Source organism: Lissotriton helveticus, chromosome 1_1, assembly GCF_964261635.1.
Source record: "Lissotriton helveticus chromosome 1_1, aLisHel1.1, whole genome shotgun sequence".
NCBI lineage: Eukaryota > Metazoa > Chordata > Amphibia > Caudata > Salamandridae > Lissotriton > Lissotriton helveticus.
In genome coordinates, this window is record NC_136057.1 from 256,722,273 (window position 1) to 256,742,291 (window position 20,019).

At 46.8% G+C, this 20,019-nt stretch overlaps 1 protein-coding gene across 3 annotated transcripts in view; it reads left to right on the forward strand.

The window, feature by feature from the left end:
* The window catches only part of PNLDC1 (PARN like ribonuclease domain containing exonuclease 1), a 458,177-nt gene that overhangs the window by 19,418 nt on the left and 418,740 nt on the right, over positions 1-20,019 (forward strand). For 2 of the 3 annotated variants that reach the window (XR_013598671.1, XM_078653121.1), the window contains exons 2-3: positions 18,082-18,178; positions 18,346-18,400. Coding sequence is in view for 2 of the 3 variants with exons in the window: in XM_078653121.1 (XP_078509247.1) it covers positions 18,103-18,178; positions 18,346-18,400 (131 nt within the window). In the remaining variant the exon portion in view is untranslated. Of the gene's footprint in view, positions 1-18,081; positions 18,179-18,293; positions 18,401-20,019 lie in introns of all 3 variants that reach the window. The other variant, XM_078653131.1, reaches the window with a different exon arrangement.

The following is a 20,019-nucleotide window of genomic DNA, read 5'->3' on the forward strand; positions in this document are numbered from 1 at the left end:
GTTATTGAGCTCTCCTCAAGCTCCTCTTCCACTTCTAAGTTTAACTGCGTTACATGCGTAACCTCCCGGGTTTGACCCTGCTGCACTCCATCCAAAAGATCAGTCGTTTTCCTAACTGTAGACAGGGAGACAGATTGATCAAACTCCTCACCTTCCATATCGTCTGGCAAGTCGCCCCAGTCGCCCAGATTGCTGGAGCTATCTAACTCATGCTCCTTGTCTGACAAAGTTGTTAGATCTGACATAGAATAGAACTTCCCGTCGGCTTCCATTTCAATAATTTTATCGACTGTATCGACTGTATCAACTGTTTCCACCATAGTTCCTGGGCTTAGCTGTGCAGATTCATTAACTACACTTGGCAACGTGTTAGCAGCCAATATAGGCTCTTTGTTCTTGACAGTACGTTTTTTATCAAATATCGCTGGAACAGTTTTCTGCCTCATAGGTGTCTCTTGTACCTGAGGCTGGTGGGCCGCAGAGTCTCGATACTGGCACTGTATATCACCTAACGCACCCTGTGCTGACGACACCCGGTTAGGTGAGGTGATCGGAATATCCTCTGACACCACGCTCTGAATTTGCTTGTTAATGGCCCCACCAGGCTTGCTCTTATTAACATTCCCTTTAGCCTTAGGTTCAGTGTCATTAGTGCCTGCAGCAGATGGATTCGGCTCTCCGATGGCTGAAGCCCCCACTGAGATTTCAGCCGCTGCGCCTCCCTTGTTCCTAGCAGTGCCCCTGCCCTTCGGTGCCATCCTCCCTGTTTCGATAGTGGAAGAGGCTGAAGCTCGAGTAACATTGATCCCCAGAGAGGAAACACTTAAAACAAAGACCAAAAAGGAAGATACCAGATCGGTGCTAGTATCTAAACATTCTACTGTGAGTTATACCTACAAAAAAATCCTACTAAAACATTGGTCAATTTTAAGCAATGAGCCAGACTTCCGAGATATGTTCAAGGACCCACCTATTTTCGCATACACCAGACATGCGAACATTAAAGAAATCTTAAGTAAGGCACCCGTCGAAGAAACAATATCTAAAGGTACGCAAGCATGTATGAATTGCAGCAACTGCAATAATGTCATCAGAAGCAACATGGTTACTCACCCCATGAAGGGTTATGACATTAAACTTAAAGTGAACGCCACTTGTGATTCAGCTAATTTAATTTACCTGGTGAAATGCCCATGTTGCAACATTTACATTGGCAAGGCTGAAAGAAAGATAAAAGTTCTTATCAACGAACACAAATCCAACATAAGAACTAAAAATGAAAAATCGAACATCGCTTCACATTTCATGGAGTATAAACATAACATTTCCCAACTGAAATTCATGGTACTTGAGACCATCAAAAAATGTGAAGGCAGAGACAATAACAAGTACTTACTACAACGTGAAATCTCATGGATTTACAAATTGCAGTCTATGAAGCCCTTTGGGCTTAATGATCGGATGGAATACAGTTGTTTTATTTAACCACTTCTTTAAGTGGGTTTTTGATGCTTAATGCTCTTTGTAATGTGGTGAATATTAAGTTTATCCTGTATATTGCGAGCAGATCTACTTTTGACCATGTTTCCCACACCGGTTTACACACTCAAATATGGCCGCCACACTTCGTTTATCACCATTAGACCGTTATTTATCTCTACCACTTAGATTCCGCACACATCATATACACAGGCAGCAATGGTCGCCTTCTTACTTTCTACCGGTTCATCAACCGAAATGGTCACCCCGGATACTTCGTGTAGACGCTTCACATCCTGATTTTAAGTAAGTTTAATGAATACACCGTCAGTGAGTCTCCTCACCATTTGAGCCTTTGACTACCGTCTAACCTGGTATTTTAATTTGGCACAAACGCGTTATGCAGCATGTTTTTCTAATGACCACATTTGAGACACTAACGTTCGGTTTTCACAAATAGTCACGACGTAAAATAAACCACCATTGTGGCCCTGGTGCGCTCGGTTCACGTTTTTTCACTTCACTTCACTCTTTCCTTGATCCCGCTTTTGATAAGAGGCATGATTGCTTTCACGGTGATTTCCTCACTCGTGGGTCACACTGCATGTACCCAGCATGGTCTATTAGTTATGTAATACTTTACAGTACACAGCATATGAGTGATGATGGCTATATCCTTGTTTTCAGCGCTCCTTGAGAAAGGGCAAGGATGCCCGAAATGCATTGGAGCATTTAGAAAAGTGGACTATGAAATATCAAGTTATAACGATGAACTATGTAAAATGATTGATATGAATTGGAATATCAATAAGAACTTAAATATCATTGTGAAATAAGAATAAACATTCTTGAAAAAGTTCTTTTGAGGAGTCTTATTCAAGAACCTACGGTGTGCGTAACTCAGGGATGCTCTCACAATCCTTGTGATAGCACTTGTTTTCAAAGCATTTATTGTATTCACTCAGGCAAGAACTGCTGGCACACAGAGGATGTAGCATTACGGCTAGAGCGGTCGACCTCGAAGCTGGGGACCGGGTTCGAGTCTCAGAAACAACGCTAAACATCCTGTGATTTTGGGCAAATCACTTAATCTCCCCTTGACTAACAAAAATGAATGTGTCCATCTGTAACAAAACTAGTCATGGTCAGCACCACAAAAAGAAAGACATTACTCTGAAGGACATGCTTAGTAAACCACCCATGAAAAAAAAGCGAACTACCTTAGGATGCTTCACCTACTGCACCCACACACGCAGCTGCCATCTCCGTGGAACCACCAGAAGAGGAAACTCCGGTCACTCATGCCTTCGAGGAGACTTTATTTGGTGTCCTGAGATATTGCGGCTCTCATACAAGACATGCCAGCAGATGTCAGACCTTTAGAAAGACCCGGGAGAACTAGGCCAAAGAGTAGTTACCTTGACAAACATTAATGATTCATGTGAAGAAAAACCTGAACATTGCAGTGAATTAATGGATCTGCATAACAAAAACCAGGAATTGTAATACCAGCTGGAAGATCTTGACAATAGGTTACTTCTTTCCAACATCGGAAACAGGCAGACTCTGGGAAACTGTTGGAATATGTGCTTCGTTTGTTCTGACAGATGGCACATGAGCTGGGGGACAAGGACATTGTGTAGGATTGTACTCATAGATTGGGCCACCCCACCCCATCAAGTCCACAGGCGTGCCTCCAAATATTTTGACCTGCCTACACTCCTACCGACAGAAGTAATCATGGCAGCTGTACAAGATCAGACTGGTATTTCATTTGATGACACCAAGGTGTGGCTCTTCCATGACCTATCTCCTACCACGTTGCAGCGCCGCAGGACACTCCGCCCTTCAATGGCACTCCAATGGAATTAAGGGATCTGGTATAAGTGGGGGCACCCTTTCTGGCTTATCTTCGTCTGGAACAAAGAGATCCACCTAGGCCGCACTTTGGGAGAAGCCCTCTCGATACTGGGTTTTGAGACACCCCAGGGGGAGGAGGCCTAAATCCACTTAAACAGCAAGTCATGAAGAAAGAACGGCTTTGCTATGCCAACTGCAACACTGCGACAGCATATCAGAACTTGATAATGATTAGCAACAAGATACACTGTCCACGCTTCATCCACTTGACATCCATCCCAAAGTTGATTTACCCCAGGCGTAGGCTTAGCAACCCTGGTTGCGCTGCTGCATCCTAGTTGATGCTCTTCATTTGGTGCGGTGGAGCCCCGACTTCACTCCCAACCCGGAGCGGAAATAACCAACTGCTGATGGCATGGACCCCTTTCACATCGTTCTTTGTGTTCCCAGGAGGGGGAACGGCTCAGTTATACTACTTTTTATTCGCCCCTATTCCCTGCTCGATGACTCGTGCATTGCAGTTCACGCTGCAAGCGATGCTGTCTAGACAGATCAACTGGGAGCACAGTGCCACTGTTTGACCTGTTCCCTCATACTTGGCCTGAGATTTCCCTGTAACACGTGTTTAGGATACTTAGCTTAAGGTTTGGGGCCTCAATCCCCCAGTAAGGCGCCTGACGCCTCTTTCCATGCTTGGAGAGACCAAATGTGACATGTGCCTTATTCAAGAAACCCATTTCCTATAAACTGATTGGAAATTCTTACGATCCCATTGGTTTGACCACCATTACTTTTCTTTCGGCCCAGGCAAACGGGCGATGTGGCTATTCTATTGGCCTCACACTTCTCAGGCAGTCGTTCAGACACAAGCAGAGATACCAGGTAGGCTACTGGCCCTGTGCATTCCAATGAATACCTACACAATCACAATAGCTAACATATATGCATCAAATGATCACCAAGAAAAACCTTCTTGCTATAGGCTATGGTCCTGGTGATGACCACTCCCGATGTAGACATCCTGCTGGGGGAAGACTTTAATCTGGTCCCGGATGCCCTCATGGATAAACTGGCTCAGAGGAAGCAGCTGACTGTGGCATTCCATTCCATTCAACAAACTTTATTTTGGTCAATGTAGACCATAAAAAGTAGATGATACAAATATATACGTAGCTAAATTTGAGCAATATGAAAATTTCACCAAAGGGAGATTATAAAAGATAGCCACAATGCATTTTAAGTTAGTCAAGTACAACAATAATTCAAAAGAGTAAAAATAATTAAAAGCAAATTAAAAAAAATGTTAATTGTCTCGCGGACCAGGAAATTTGACCACATCACCCCTACTCTACAGGTCATAAAATGGCTACCCATCGAAGCACGCTGCGCCTACAATACGGCCTGCCTCACACATAAAGCCTTGCACACAGGCAAACCGGATTACCTCGCTGCCAAACTCACAAAAGCTGGACAAACAAGAAACCTCAGAAGCTCCAACTCACTCCTCCTAATCCCCCCAAAAAGACATAAACAAAAAGCCCTCTCCTGCTCTTTCTCTGGGAATGCCCCAAAAATCTGGAACTCTCTCCCTACTCACATCAGGACGAATCCCTCTTTCACAATCTTCAAGAGGCAACTAAAAGAATTTCTCCTCAACCGCCACCTCTATGCTTCCGGACAATGACTTTGTTACCCTTGGTACCCAATATCCTTGTGAATCTCACTGTACTTTATTGCTTATGTTTTCACTTTTATGTATGCTGTAAAGCGCTCTGACACCCCTGGGTCTTGCAAGCGCTATACAAAACTCCAAATAAATAAATAAATAAAAATGCTTTGTTTCGTTTTATTATTCTATTTTTTGTTATGCTATGCTATGCTTTGCTATCCTATGCTTTGATTTGTTATGTTATGCTATGCTTTGTAATGCTATGCTATGTTTTGCTATGCTGTGCTATGTTTTGCTATGCTATGCTATGCTTTGTTATGCTATGCTATGTTTTGTTATGCTACGTTTTGTTATGCTATGTTTTATTGTTTGGTATGCTATGTTTTGCTATGCTATTATGTTTTGTTTTGCTATGCTATGTTTTGTTGTGTTTTGCTATGTTTTGTTATGCTATGTGTTGTGTTTTGTTATGCTATGTTTTGTTATGTTATGCTATGTTTTGTTATGCTATGCTATGTTTTGCTATCCTATGCTTTGTTTTGTTATGCTATGTTTAGTTTTGCTATCCTATGCTTTGTTTTGTTATGCTATGCTATATTTTGTTGTGTTTTGTTTTGCTATGCTATGTTTTGGTATGCAATGTTTTGTTATGCTATGTTTTGTTATGCTATGCTTTGTTATGCTATGCTTTGTTATGCTATGCTTTGTTATGCTATGCTTTGTTATGCTATGCTTTGTTATGCTATGCTTTGTTATGCTATGCTTTGTTATGCTATGCTTTGTTATGCTATGCTTTGTTATGCTATGCTTTGTTATGCTATGCTTTGTTATGCTATGCTTTGTTATGCTATGCTTTGTTATGCTATGTTTTGTTATGCTATGCATTGTTATGTTATGCTATGCTTTATGTTATGCTATGATTTGTTTTGTATGCTAAGCTTTGTTTTGTTTCGTTATGCTAAGCTTTGTTTCGTTATGCTAAGCTTTGTTTCGTTATGCTGAGCTTTGTTTTGTTATGCTGACCTTTGTTTTGTTATGCTAAGCTTTGTTTTGTTATGCTATGCTTTGCAATGCTATGTTTTGTTGTGTTTTGCTATGTTTTGTTGTGTTTTGCTATGTTTTGTTATGCTATGTTTTACTATGCTTTGTTTTATGTTATGTTATGCTATATTTTGTTATGGTATCCTATGTTTTGTTCTGCTATGTTTTGTTGTGTTTTGTTATGCTATGCTATGTTTAGTTTTGCTATCCTATGCTATGTTTTGTTATGCTATGTTTTGTTATGCTATGTTTTGTTATGCTATGTTTTGTTATGCTATGTTTTGTTGTGTTTTTCTATGTTTTGTTGTGTTTTGCTATGTTTTGTTTTGTTATGTTATGTTATGTTTTGTTATGTTATGTTTTGTTATGCTATGTTTTGTTATGCTATGTTTTGTTATGCTATGTTTTGTTATGCTATGTTTTGTTATGCTATGTTTTGTTATGCTATGTTTTGTTATGCTATGTTTTGTTATGTTTTGTTATGCTATGTTTTGTTATGCTATGCTTTATGCTATGTTTTGTTTTGTATGCTAAGCTTTGTTTTGTTTTGCTATGCTTTGTTTTGTTATGCTATGCTTTGTTGTGTTATGCTATGTTGTGTTTTGTTATGCTATGCTATGTTTTGCTATGTTATGCTATGCTATGTTTTGCTATGCTTTGCAATGCTATGTGTTGTTGTGTTTTACTATGCTATGCTTTGTTGTGTTTTGCTATGTTTTGTTGTGTTTTGCTATGTTTTGTTGTGTTTTGCTATGTTTTGTTATGCTATGTTTTGCTATGCTTTGTTTTATGTTATGCTATGCTTTGTTTTATGTTATGCTATGCTTTGTTTTATGTTATGTTAGGCTATGTTTTGTTATGGTATCCTATGTTTTGTTCTGCTATGTTTTGTTGTGTTTTGTTATGCTATGTTTTGTTGTGTTTTGTTATGCTATGTTTTGTTCTGCTATGCTATGTTTAGTTTTGCTATCCTATGCTTTGTTTTGTTATGCTATGCTATATTTTGTTGTGTTTTATTATGCTATGCTTTGTTTTGCTATGCTTTGCTTTGCTATGCTATGTTTTGCTATGCTATGTTTTGCTATGCTTTGTTTTGTTATGCTATGTTTTGTTATGCTATGCTTTGTTATGCAATGCTAAGCTTTGTTTTGTTTTGTATGCTAAGTTTTGTTTTGTTTGCTGAGCTTGGTTTTGTTTGCTGAGCTTGGTTTTGTTTGCTGAGCTTGGTTTTGTATGCTGAGCTTTGTTTTGTTTTGTATGCTGAGCTTTGTTTTGTTTTGTATGCTGAGCTTTGTTTTGTTTTGTATGCTGAGCTTTGTTTTGTTTTGTATGCTGAGCTTTGTTTTGTTTTGTATGCTGAGCTTTGTTTTGTATGCTGAGCTTTATTTTGTTTTGTATGCTGAGCTTTGTTTTGTTTTGTATGCTGAGCTTTGTTTTGTTTTGTATGCTGAGCTTTGTTTTGTTTTGTATGCTGAGCTTTGTTTTGTATGCTGAGCTTTGTTTTGTTTTGTATGCTGAGCTTTGTTTTGTATGCTGAGCTTTGTTTTGTATGCTGAGCTTTGTTTTGTTATGCTATGTTGAGTTTTGTTATGCTATGTTTTGCTATGCTTTGCAATGCTATGTTTTGTTGTGTTTTGTTATGCTATGCTTTGTTGTGTTTTGCTATGTTTTGTTGCGTTTTGCTATGTTTTGTTGCGTTTTGCTATGTTTTGTCGTGTTTTGCTATGTTTTGTCGTGTTATTCTATGTTTTGTTATGCTATGTTTTGCTATGCTTTGTTTTGCTATGCTTTGTTTTGTTATGTATGCAATGTTTTGTTATGGTATCCTATGTTTTGTTCTGCTATGTTTTGTTCTGCTATGCTATGTTTTGTTATGCTATGCTTTGTTATGTTATGCTATGCTTTGTTTTGTTGTTTTGTTATGCTATGCTTTGTTGTGTTTTGCTATGCTATGCTATGTTTTGTCTTGTTATTCTATGTTTTGTTTTGCTATCCTATGCTTTGTTTTGTTATGCTATGCTATGTTTTGGTATGCTATGCTGGTGAGGGTGTGTGTGTGTGTGTGAGGGTGAGGGGGTGTGTGTGTGAGGGTGAGGGGGTGTGAGGGTGAGGGGGTGTGAGGGTGAGGTTGTGTGAGGGGTTGAGAGGGTGAGGGGTTGAGAGGGTGAGGGGTTGAGAGGGTGAGGGGTTGAGAGGGTGAGGGGTTGAGAGGGTGAGGGGTTGAGAGGGTGAGGGGTTGAGAGGGTGAGGGGTTGAGAGGGTGAGTGGTTGAGAGGGTGAGGGGTTGAGAGGGTGAGTGGGTGTGTGAGTGAGGGTGTGCGAGGATGAGGAGGTGTGAGGGGGTGTGAGTCTGAGGGTAGTGGGGGTCTGGGGGTGTGAGGGTGAGGGTGGTTGAGGGTGAGGGTGGTTGAGGGTGTGTGAGGGTGAGGGTGTGTGAGGGTGAGGGTGTGTGAGGGTGAGGGTGTGTGAGGGTGAGGGTGTGAGGGTGAGGGGGTGTGAGGGTGAGGGGGTGTGAGGGTGAGGGGGTGTGAGGGTGAGGGGTTGTGAGGGTGAGGGGGTGTGTGGGTAAGAGGGTTGTGGGTATGTTAGGGTGAGAGGGTGTGAAGGGGTGTGGGTGTGTGAGGGTGTGGGTGTGTGAGGGTGTGGGTGTGTGAGGGTGTGGGTGTGTGGGTGTGTGAGGGTGTGGGTGTGTGATGGTGTGGGGGTGTGGGTGTGTGTGAGGGTGTGGGTGTGTGAGGGTGTGGGTGTGTGTGAGGGTGTGGGTGTGTGTGAGGGTGCGTGTGAAGGTGAGGGTGCGTGTGAAGGTGAGGGTGCGTGTGAAGGTGAGGGTGCGTGTGAAGGTGAGGGTGCGTGTGAAGGTGAGGGTGCGTGTGAAGGTGAGGGTGTGTGTGAGGGTGAGTGTGTGTGAGGGGGAGGATGTGTGTGGGTGTGAGGAAGGGTGAGGGGGTGTGTGAGGGTGAGGGGGTGTATAGGGGTGAGGGGGTGTATAGGGGTGAGGGGGTGTATAGGGGTGAGGGGGTGTATAGGGGTGAGTGATGGGGTGTATAGGGGTGAGTGAGGGTGTGGGGTGTGAGGGTGAGGAGGTGTGAGGGTGAAGGGGTGTGAGGGTGAGGGGCTGAGAGGGAGGTGGTGTAAGGAGGTGGGTGAGGAGTTTGAGGGGGTGGGGGAGGGTGTGTGAGGGTGAGAGTGTGTGTGATGGTGAAAGGGTGAGAGGGTGTGTGAGGGTGAAAGGGTGGGGGTGTGTGAGGGTGAGAGGGTGTGTGAGGGTGAGAGGGTGTGTGAGGGTGAGAGGGTGTGTGAGGGTGAGAGGGTGTGTGAGGGTGAGAGGGTGTGTGAGGGTGAGAGGGTGGGTGAGGGTGTGAGTGGGTGAGGGTGTGAGTGGGTGAGGAGGTGAGGGAGTGTGGGGAGTGAGGGGGTGTGGGGAGTGAGGGGGTGTGGGGAGTGAGGGGGGTGAGGGGGTGTGTGAGGGGTGTGTGAGGGTGAGAGGGTGTGTGAGGGTGAGAGGGTGTGTGGGTGTGTGGGTGAGGGGGTGTGTAAGGGTGAGGGGGTGTGTAAGGGTGAGGGGGTGTGTAAGGGTGAGTGGGTGTGTAAGGGTGAGGGGGTGTGTGAGGGTGAGGGGGTGTGAGGGTGAGGGTGAGGGGGTGTGTGAGGGTGAGGGGGTGTGAGGGTGAGGGGGTGTGAGTGTGAGGGGGTGTGAGTGTGAGGGGGTGAGAGTGAGGAGGGGTGGGGGGGGTGGGGGTGAGGGGGCGTGCTGGTGTGAGGGTGAGGGGTGTGAGGGGGTGTGAGGGTGGGTGAGGGTGAGGGTGGGTGAGGCTGAAAGGGTGGGTGAGAGGGTGAGGGGTTGTGGGGGTGTGAGGGAGTGTGAGGGGATGTGAGGGTGAGGGAATGTGAGAATGAGGGGGTGTGAGGGTGTGTGGGTGAGAGGGGGTGAGGGTGTGTGGGTGAGAGGGGGTGAGGGGGTGTGGGAGGGTGAGGGGGTGTGGGAGGGTGAGGTGTGTGAGGATGAGGGGCTGTATGAGGGCGAGGGTGTGTGAGGGTGGGTGAGGGTGTGTGAGGGTGGGTGAGGGGGTGAGGGGGTGTGGGGGTGTGAGGGTGGGTGAGGTGTGTGAGGGTGAGAGGGTGTGTGAGGGTGAGAGGGTGTGTGGGTGAGGGTGTGTGTAAGGGTGAGGGGGTGTGTAAGGGTGAGGGGGTGTGTAAGGGTGAGTGGGTGTGTAAGGGTGAGGGGGTGTGTGAGGGTGAGGGGGTGTGAGGGTGAGGGTGAGGGGGTGTGTGAGGGTGAGGGGGTGTGAGGGTGAGGGGGTGTGAGTGTGAGGGGGTGTGAGTGTGAGGGGGTGAGAGTGAGGTGGGGGGGGTGGGGGTGAGGGGGCGTGCTGGTGTGAGGGTGAGGGGTGTGAGGGGGTGTGAGGGTGGGTGAGGGTGAGGGTGGGTGAGGCTGAAAGGGTGGGTGAGAGGGTGAGGGGTTGTGGGGGTGTGAGGGAGTGTGAGGGGATGTGAGGGTGAGGGAATGTGAGAATGAGGGGGTGTGAGGGTGTGTGGGTGAGAGGGGGTGAGGGTGTGTGGGTGAGAGGGGGTGAGGGGGTGTGGGAGGGTGAGGGGGTGTGGGAGGGTGAGGTGTGTGAGGATGAGGGGCTGTATGAGGGCGAGGGTGGGTGAGGGTGTGTAGGGGTGAGGGGGTGAGGGGGTGTGGGGGTGTGAGGGTGGGTGAGATGGTGTGTGAGGTGGTGAGGAGGTGTGGGGGTGTGAGGGAGGGTGAGGGGATGTGAGGTGAGGGAATGTGAGAATGAGGGGGTGTGAGGGTGTGTGTGGGTGAGAGGATGTGAGGGTGAGGGTGTGTGTGAGGGTGAGGGGGTGTGAGGGTGAGGGGGTGTGTGAGGGTGAGGGGGTGTGTGAGGGTGAGGGGGTGTGTGAGGGTGAGGGTGTGTGTGAGGGTGAGGGTGGGTGAGGGTGAGGGTGGGTGAGGGTGAGGGGGTGAGAGGGAGGTGGTGTGAGGAGGTGGGTGAGGGGTTTGAGGGGGTGGGTGAGGGTGTGCGAGGGTGAGAGTGTGTGTGATGGTGAAAGGGTGAGAGAGTGTGTGAGGGTGAAAGGGTGGGGGTGGGTGAGGGAGAGAGGGTGGTGTGTGTGAGGGTGAGGGGTGTGTGAGGGTGAGGGTGTGTGTGAGGGTGAGAGGGTGTGTGAGGGTGAGAGGGTGTGTGAGGGTGAGAGTGTGTGAGGGTGATGGGGTGTGAGGGTGATGGGGTGTGAGGGGGTGTGGGGAGTGTGGGGAGTGAGGGGGTGTGAGGGTGAGGGGGTGAGAGGGTTGTGAGGGTGAGAGGGTGTGTGAGGGTGAGGGTGTGTGAGGGTGAGAGGGTGTGTGGGTGAGGGTGTATGTAAGGGTGAGGGTGTGTGTGAGGGTGTGTGTGAGGGTGTGTGTGTGTGTGTGAGGGTGATGGGGTGTGAGGGTGATGGGGTGTGAGGGTGAGGGGGTGAGAGTGAGGAGGGGTGAGGGGGTGTGGGGGTGAAGGGGCATGGGGGTGTGAGGGTGAGGGTGTGTGAGGGTGAGGGGGTGTGAGGGTGAGGGGGTGTGAGGGTGAGGGGGTGTGAGGGTGGGTGAGGGTGGGTGAAAGGGTGAGGGGTTGTGGGGGTGTGAGGGTGAGGGAATGTGAGAATGAGAGGGTGTGAGGGTGTGTGTGGGTGAGAGGGTGTGAGGGTGAGGGGGTGTGAGGGTGAGGGGGTGTGTGAGGGGGTGTGAGGGTGGGTGAGGGTGAGGGTGTCTGGGGGTGAGGGGGCGTAGGGGTGTGAGGGTGAGGGGGGTGTGGGTGGGGGGGTGTGAGTGGGTGTGATGGTGGGTGAGGGGGTGTGATGGTGGGTGAGATGGTGTGTGAGGTTGGAAGGGTGGGTGGGGGTGAGGGTGGGTGAGAGGGTGAGTAAGGGTGAGGGGTTGTGAGTGGGTGTGGGGGGGTGAGGGAGGGTGAGGGGATGTGAGGGTGAGGAAATGTGAGAATGAGGGGGTGTGAGTGTGTGTGGGTGAGGGGGTGTGTGAGGGCGAGGGGGTGTGTGAGGGGGTGTGGGAGGGTGAGGGGGTATGTGAGGATGAGATGCTGTGTGAGGGTGAGGGTGTGTGAGGGTGAGGGTGTGTGAGGGTGATGGGGTGTGAGGGTGATGGGGTGTGAGGGTGAGGAGGTGTGTGTGGGGGTGAGGAGGTGTGTGGGGGTGAGGACGTGTGTGGGCGAGAGGAGGTGTGAGGGTGAGGGTGAGGGTCCGAAGTAAATGGTGGCAGGGTAGACATCATAAGACGGAGAGAAGAGACTGCGTCGTGACTGCGTTGGTCAGTTTCAGAATCAGGAGCGGGAGAGTCAGCACAGTCTGCGAGGGATCAACGTGTCTAGAGGCAAAGCATAGCGGATGTAGCATTGCAGCTATCAAGTCGAGTGTTTTCAAGCGTAGTGTCCCTAGAGAGATGGCAACACACCAACAGCATTTGAGGAGCAAGGCTACTGTAAACCAGCACGGTAGGCTTTCACTTTCGTCCAGAAAAAATAACGAGAAAGGTGCAGAGAACGCCGTACAAAACACGGCTTCCCCGTGAAATGGATGCAAAAAAACCCCAAGATCTCTGCATTGCTGTGGCAGGGGAGGGTGGGGGAGCGGGAGCGCATTCCTTTGAAGTCTGATGCCAAGGCTCAGACAAATGGTGGTGTGCGATGTGCACGCGGGGGAGCGGCAGCCTTTGAAGTCTGATGCCGAGGCACAGACAAATTGTGGTGTGTGATGTGGCTGGCTCTGTGCACGCGCATAGATAGCGCACATGAACTGTAGGCGATCCACAGGCTAAGTAGACTTTTCTTTGCCGCTTACTATAATCTCGCCTATTTATCCCTGCGGGATATAATAGGGGAGACCTAAAAACAGGTAAGTAGCCTGAATACACAGTGGTCGCCCGGGGGAGGGGTGGGGGTTAGAGACAAAACCATATACTGAAATAGAGTGATGCGTATCGTGGCTCGAGTCACACCCAGAAGATGTTTTAGTGTTGGGGACCCACGGAACTATCCGAGGTAATTACCCAGAAACCCCACTGAGGTTGTGTGCAGTGTGAGAATACGACCACGCACTCCATTTAAGTCAATTAGTAAGTTGTGGTTGCAAACTTAAAGAAGGACCCTTCCCAGAGAACCCTGAAGAAACCCCATGGAAGACAGAAGGTTGGAGAGCCACCCCACCCATGGATACCCTAGGAACCAGGATACCTACACCAGGTAAGCCGAGTGCATAGGTGTGAAGTGGGGTCAGATACCGCTGTCAAACTCAGTGGAGAACTACAGGAAGATGCCGCTGTTGAAGGAGTTTAAGACGTCTGGCGGAACCCAAAGGTAGATTCAAGTTGAGAAGTGCCTGCAAGCAGAGGGGACAGAGTCTATGCCACTCAGGAGTGACCAGACCAGGAGGCACGGGAGACGAATTGTCACCGATGTCGGGTGATGCAGGAGAGTTTTCGATGACCTTGGAGCTGCAGCTGTGTGGAACAGGCGATGCCGTGTAAGACCAGGAGCCATTCACAAGCTGTCCCCACCCAGATTAGGAGAACTGAAGGATCGGTGTCCAGGAGCTCCAACAAGCCCTGGCAACCGCAAACAACGTGGCTAGTGAAAAAGGTGCAGAGTTAGGACCAGCAAGGTGCAAGTGACTCACCACAAGCAGGGGGGTCGGAGTAGGCCCCAAGCAATTAGGGGTGCTCACTGGAATCAAAGAAGTCCCTTGAAAGGACGCGAAGATCTCTGGAGACAAGAGTCGCCCAGCCTTAGTAACAGCCAGTGCAGTGGACAAGGCCTAGGTTCCAGCGGTCCCGACAAGGGATACAGGCCACAGACTCTGTCTGAAGACAAAGCAGGGCTTGAGGGAGTTGTAGAACCGCCACCTGTGTTACTGAACCTGTCAGAGCCCGCAGGAGCTCAGGAGCAGCAAACCGGTTATTTACGTTGCGGTGTCTTAGGATGCTGGGGAGTGACTCCTTCACTCCAAGGGAGATTCCTTCAGGTATCTTTGATGTCCACAGGCCCTGTGAGGAACCTGTATGGAGCACGGACACTGAAGGTACAGGTGACTTGCAGGACCATGAGATCTGAAGTAGACTGAATCTTCCCGGTTGCAGTCTCTGTTTCCAAGGCGAAGGCGATGTGGTCAGTCCGACACGGTCAGTCCAATGCAGTCAGAATGTCCAGATGGTTGAAGATGATACGTAGTTGAATCGGAATTGAATCCCACGACGAATAAAAGGTCCCCCCTGAGGTAAGCCCTTAAGTACCCTTAGGAAAGTGTTGGAATTCGTTCAGGGGTCCCTCCAAGAGAAGGGGATGGACAGTGGGGAGGATACTCCCCTGTCCTTTGTGCAGTTTTTTGCCAGGGCGGGAGCCTGTGACTCCCTGAGCTGGTTTGAACAGGAGTATGCAAGAAGGGCACTACATGCCCTTCAAGCAGTCTTATTGGCACTGGAAAGCGCCCTCACCCTGTCCCAGTAAACTAAACCCTGTCTGGGAGGTGGTCACACATCCCGATGACAGAATACCTATTGTTCTGCCTTCTTTTCCTTGAGCTTGGCTCAGGAGCAGGAGAGCAGAAACATGTCCTAGCTTGCTCTCCGGTTCTAGAAGACTGGTACCAGTAGCAATGAGGGCCTCCTGGAGGAGCTTTAACCCCTTAAGCGCGGCATAAATTCCGCCTTGGTGCGGGCATTCCATTGAGTGGGTGGGGCTGCATCGGCCACCGGACGTGCGCAGCACTACCGAGGTAATGCTTGCGACGGCCGTTGGCCGAGGGGCGCAAAGAATGGGTTAAAGTTCATGGAATCATACCTCCCACACCTTTTACCGGAATCCTACCATACCCCGACTCAGTAAACAGTGTGGGAGGTATGATTCCAATATGTTTGATACCAAACATGACAGAGTTTGTTACAGCCAGTTTAGAGATGGTCATCGCGTAATGACGCATGGCCACTGTATATGTCGTAATGGTAATGCACTTACAACCTGGTAGAATGGACACCTAAGGTTATAGGAGTACCCTGCTCATGCATGGGCACCCTCACACTTAGAACCGAGCACCCTGCTTTCGGATTGAAAGGCCTGCATTATAGGAGTACCCTGCTCATGCATGGGCACCCTCACACTTCGAACCGAGCACCCTGCTTTCAGGATTGAAAGGCCTGCCTTATGGGTGACTTATAGGTTTTAACCCCTTCCGTGCGGCCGCGATTCCCCCCGTGTGCGGCAGCCGCACGAACAGGGCAGGACCGTGACGAACCCCAGCCGTCATCAGCACACGAGCACCGTGGAGCGTGACGGCTGGGGTTCGTCACGAGCATGGAAGGGGTTAAGTGTAGTGACCTCAGATATAGGGAAACCTATATCTGTCTAAGTGGTGCTCGCACCAGCTTACAAAGGCTGCAGTGGCAGGCCTGTGGTTACAGTTGGAGTGGTCTCTTATGGATGGCATAATGCATGCTTCAGCCCATGGGGGGCCTGGAGGTACCTTTGCCCTGGGTACCTCAGTACCATATACTAGGGAATTATAAGGGTACACCAGTATCCAATCTGGGATGTACCCAAACACTTACCATAACCAATTTAGCGGAGGAAGCACAGAGACTGGGGATCCCAGTCAGACTAGTCAGAAACAGCATAACACCAGGCAGAAAGTGGGAGTAACCATAAAAGCAGATCCTACTTTCCTACACCTGGTACCTATTTTTGCGGTGGGAGATGTCATAGACAATTGATTTGAGGCCTTTGAGGTGGCCTTGTTTGCATAGAGTTCCTGATTAGAACTCTGATTACAGGCTAATCCTGGAAGCACATGAAGGATACCTTCTTGGACCTTGAGAAAGCGGACAAGATGGCATACGCTCCTATGAAGGAAACCCATGTAGTGAAGATGGGTTAAATCCCAAATAAGTATTTCCTGAGGTAGGTTCAGTGATAACCAGTTATGGGTTGATTTGTGGATTACTCCTGTAAGGTGGATGATTGGGTGAAGGGCAGCAACGTAAATGATTATGATAGGCTTTACAATTTGATGAGGAACAAACACTTGTTCAGTAATTGTTTTCCAGATTTGCGCAAACACGTAGATTCAAAGCTTACTGTCCCCAGAGAGCTTGGGAATGAAGCTGGCCTATAGATCAGCACCAGTTTTGCTGTGGACTTGGATTTAAATATGTATTAAGTTCACAAGCCAACTTGTTTCTTAAGTTATTTATGAAAATAAACAAAATGGAGTTGTCCCAGTCATGCCCCCTTCTCTTTCTCTCCTTATAAGTTATACCATCTGTGAATAATGTAAATGTAAATGTCATGGTACTTATAGGGCGCACTGTCACCAGACGGTCACCTTGCGGTGTCGCCTATTCGGCTTCCTGGCGCTGATACTCATACCACTGTGGAACCCCTCCTGGATTTCCCTGTGAAGTGTCCACTCCTGGGCACCCCCAGGGTGAAGCCAGGCATCCTTAGCACTGTTGGGGCCGGTGTGGAGGCTAAGCAAGCTATTGCCCAGAGTTGCAGCGTGGGGCCCGTGATTAGAATAGGCACAGAGGTGAGAATTAACAGGTCCGAGGAAATTGAGCCCGAGACCCCGCCGAGGCGGGAATCGAACCCTGGTCCCTGGCCAGAACTCTGCATCAGGGTCTGCCGCTCTAACCATTGAGCCACACTCCTCCACATAATGTGTTTATGGGTTAAGGTATTCAGGGGATAGGTGGCTGAGAGGTTGACTAGTTATTCTAAATTGTTTAGGGGAGTCTGTGGGACTCTGGTTGAGGCAAGGGAGATTCTTATGTGGTCAGACTTTGGAGAAACGGGTAGGACTGCAGAGGAGATTGTGACTCCGAGGGTATGTACATATAGGTTTGGGGTAGATGTTGTGCGGGAGAGCACAGGAGTGAGGTATAGGTGTTAAGCATTCATAAATGTCCGATCTGAAAAGGACTCTAATATGTTTTTTCTTGATGTTTTGTAGCATATTATGGTGGGATTCATAGATTTTCAGATTTGTGTCAAGAGCATGAATCATGATGTTGTCGTTTCACAAGTGATATGCAAAAAAATACCGAAACCCCTTCTCCCTCAATATCATACATCTCAATTAAAAACATCAGGCGGGAACAGATTGCTTCAAGGTGACAGAACACTATTCCTTACAATGTCCAATTTTGTTGTGGCATGCACAGTCACTCATTCAGAATCTGCAACCCCTCTTATCTCAGCCTCTGAACTACTCCTCATTCGACACCTTCCAGAAGGAGATAACGCTACTTGTTGCTCCAAAGGCACCTTAATATCTGAAGGCAACTTCACACTGTGTTCCCCCCTCCAAACTCTTTTTAATTTGTATCTTCTCATGTTCCTCTACCCTCTGCATTCAAAATTAACTAATTCTGCATTGGAAATGTATTCCTCAGCTACATGCCTCCACTCTCTCGCACTCTCTTCCACTCCCTCTAACTTATGTTTTTGCGAGTGATTCTATCCAACATTGTACTCTTGTGTTACATAGAGGTGTTGTTTCATCAATTGTTCATATGTAAAATACTCTTCACCTTAATCCTTTACTGTTCATTTTTATCAGTCTTCGTAAACTGTTAGTGAATTTTTCCCCTTGCAGTATATAGAGGAACTTAATGTGTTATCAATGTACTGTACATATTTAATATATTTATATCATTACTCATGTACTTCTTTTGCTATGCATTTGTATGATATGCTCTGTATACCAATTATCCCCTTCTGTAAATCATTCCGATACCCACGGGCCATGTTTGCACTGCACAAAACTGCATAAGTCAAGAGCATATGTAGTTAGGTTTCTACTTGTGATACACAAACGTGAAGTAATATAGAGTAATTCTGATGGGTTCTCCTCCTCTTGATCATTTAATCTAAGGGTGGAATGTAGTCAAAACTGATAGACAAACTCAACATAGAATACAGTAATCAATGATTTAAATAAGTTTACCCTAAATCTGTATCGAAGTCTATTGTTCTTTATTTGTCTATTAGACCTGCTCTGCCTGCTGCCCAATGGATATTCTCCGAGACCAGCTGGAAGAAATGCTGCCTGTCCTACAAGATCTCATTCAGAAATGCGACTTTGTGGGTGAGAGATACTAGACAATTTCATCGACAAGTCCTTGCTAGAAATGGGACCCGCAGTTTTCACATCGGTTTAACTTGTAGCACAACATTCATTTGAATTCTGTATTAATTCATAGGATTGATGTGTTGATCTACTGTGCCATGAATAACTGGTGGCCTTTCTTGCAGCACTGGATATGGAATTTACTGGCCTTCATTCTCTTGCACATGGTAAACAACCGAGGTGAGTTACTAATTAATATATTGCATTTTTTTAAATGAGTGCTAAAACCATTCAAAACTCCTGCAAGTACTCCATGATTTAAGATGTGTTAAGGATGGGTGATGTTACATGGTCTGCCTTCACAGATTACACATCTGTGATCCAAATTCTTAATGTAAAGTAGAACTGTATAGATTCTTGTTCTAGAGTGCATGTACAATGCAGTTTAGCAGATGGTGTTGTCGAAACTGCTATTGATGCACAAACAGCTCGAAGAATCACACCCTCTGTTCATCTGCATCTGACCTCTACTATCAGACTGGTATAAATGAGTGCTTTTTCTAGCAGTTTCCTGTTAGGTCTTGTGCTTCATCCTAGAGGAATTGCCGCCAGTTTCACCTATGCATTTTGAAACCAGTCTCTGCTCTCCTCTGAGGCTCATTGCATCCTCCCACCCCTGTACTGATGACATTCAGCTGTTTAAACACCTCACAAACAAGGCCCTGAAAACCTGATGCCCACTATCAGCTTTTTTATGACCCCAAACTCCCTGAATTGCAGTTACTGAAACAGTCCTAATGTTCATCAACACCATACAATTCTAACAAGTCTATTCAGCGAAGATCAACCAGTCCCTTCAGGTACCAGGGTTACGATCTAAATGTTCAACCAAATAACAACTCTTCTAAGCCCAAACAATCATTAATAATCAAAACAATTACTGTCACAAATTCATGATTTTATTCATTCAAAATTCATGAATCAATACCTTACCCCTTAGCAGTATAGAAATAATAACTCAAACCAATCATACATTATGAAACATATATATCAGTTCAAAAGCAAAAAGCCTAACCACAAAATCAACCTAGCCCTTAACCTCACAGTTACTTAAATCAACAATTAAGTCATTTAGTTATAAACAAGGCCCTGCTGTACACACATGGTCCAGACGTTAAGGAGATAATATATTCTTCCCTCCTTTTGTGGCCAACAGCAATAGGCAGATTAAAAACGTCAATGCTTGGTTTGGTTGATCACCCTGAGTTTTTCTTCCACCATCATCGGGACAAAACCCAATAACAAATGATGCGAAAAAAAACACATCTTCAATTTCTTTGTAGAGTTGCAATGGGGTGAAACATAGAGAATCGTAAGGGATGAATGAAACATAAACTATATGGTAAAGAACAAAACATATTCGTACACCAACCGAGTTCAATCTATTTCATCCGTACATTGGGGAAAACCACAATAATTGTATAGGGGAAACTGACCAACAGTGTAACATATGATGTTGGTGGAAGAAAACGTCAGACGCGTGATCCCCCAAAACGTGCTTCATTGTTTTTAATCTCCCTACTGCTGGCACACAAGGATGAAATAATATATATTATCTCTTTGGCGTTTGTACTATATGTCTACAGCAGGGTCTTTGTTTTTATCGTTTAAATCTTATTAAAACTTATCAACACTCAATGTTTGGCATTCCAAGGACTGTACGTAGCTATAGTTACATGGCTAACATAAGTTATAGCTAAGAGGTCAGCGCATGTACAGAACACATTGAAATAAAATCAAAAAATAACATGACATAAAAAGGAAATTTATTCTAATCCCTCCCTCCACCACACACCCCG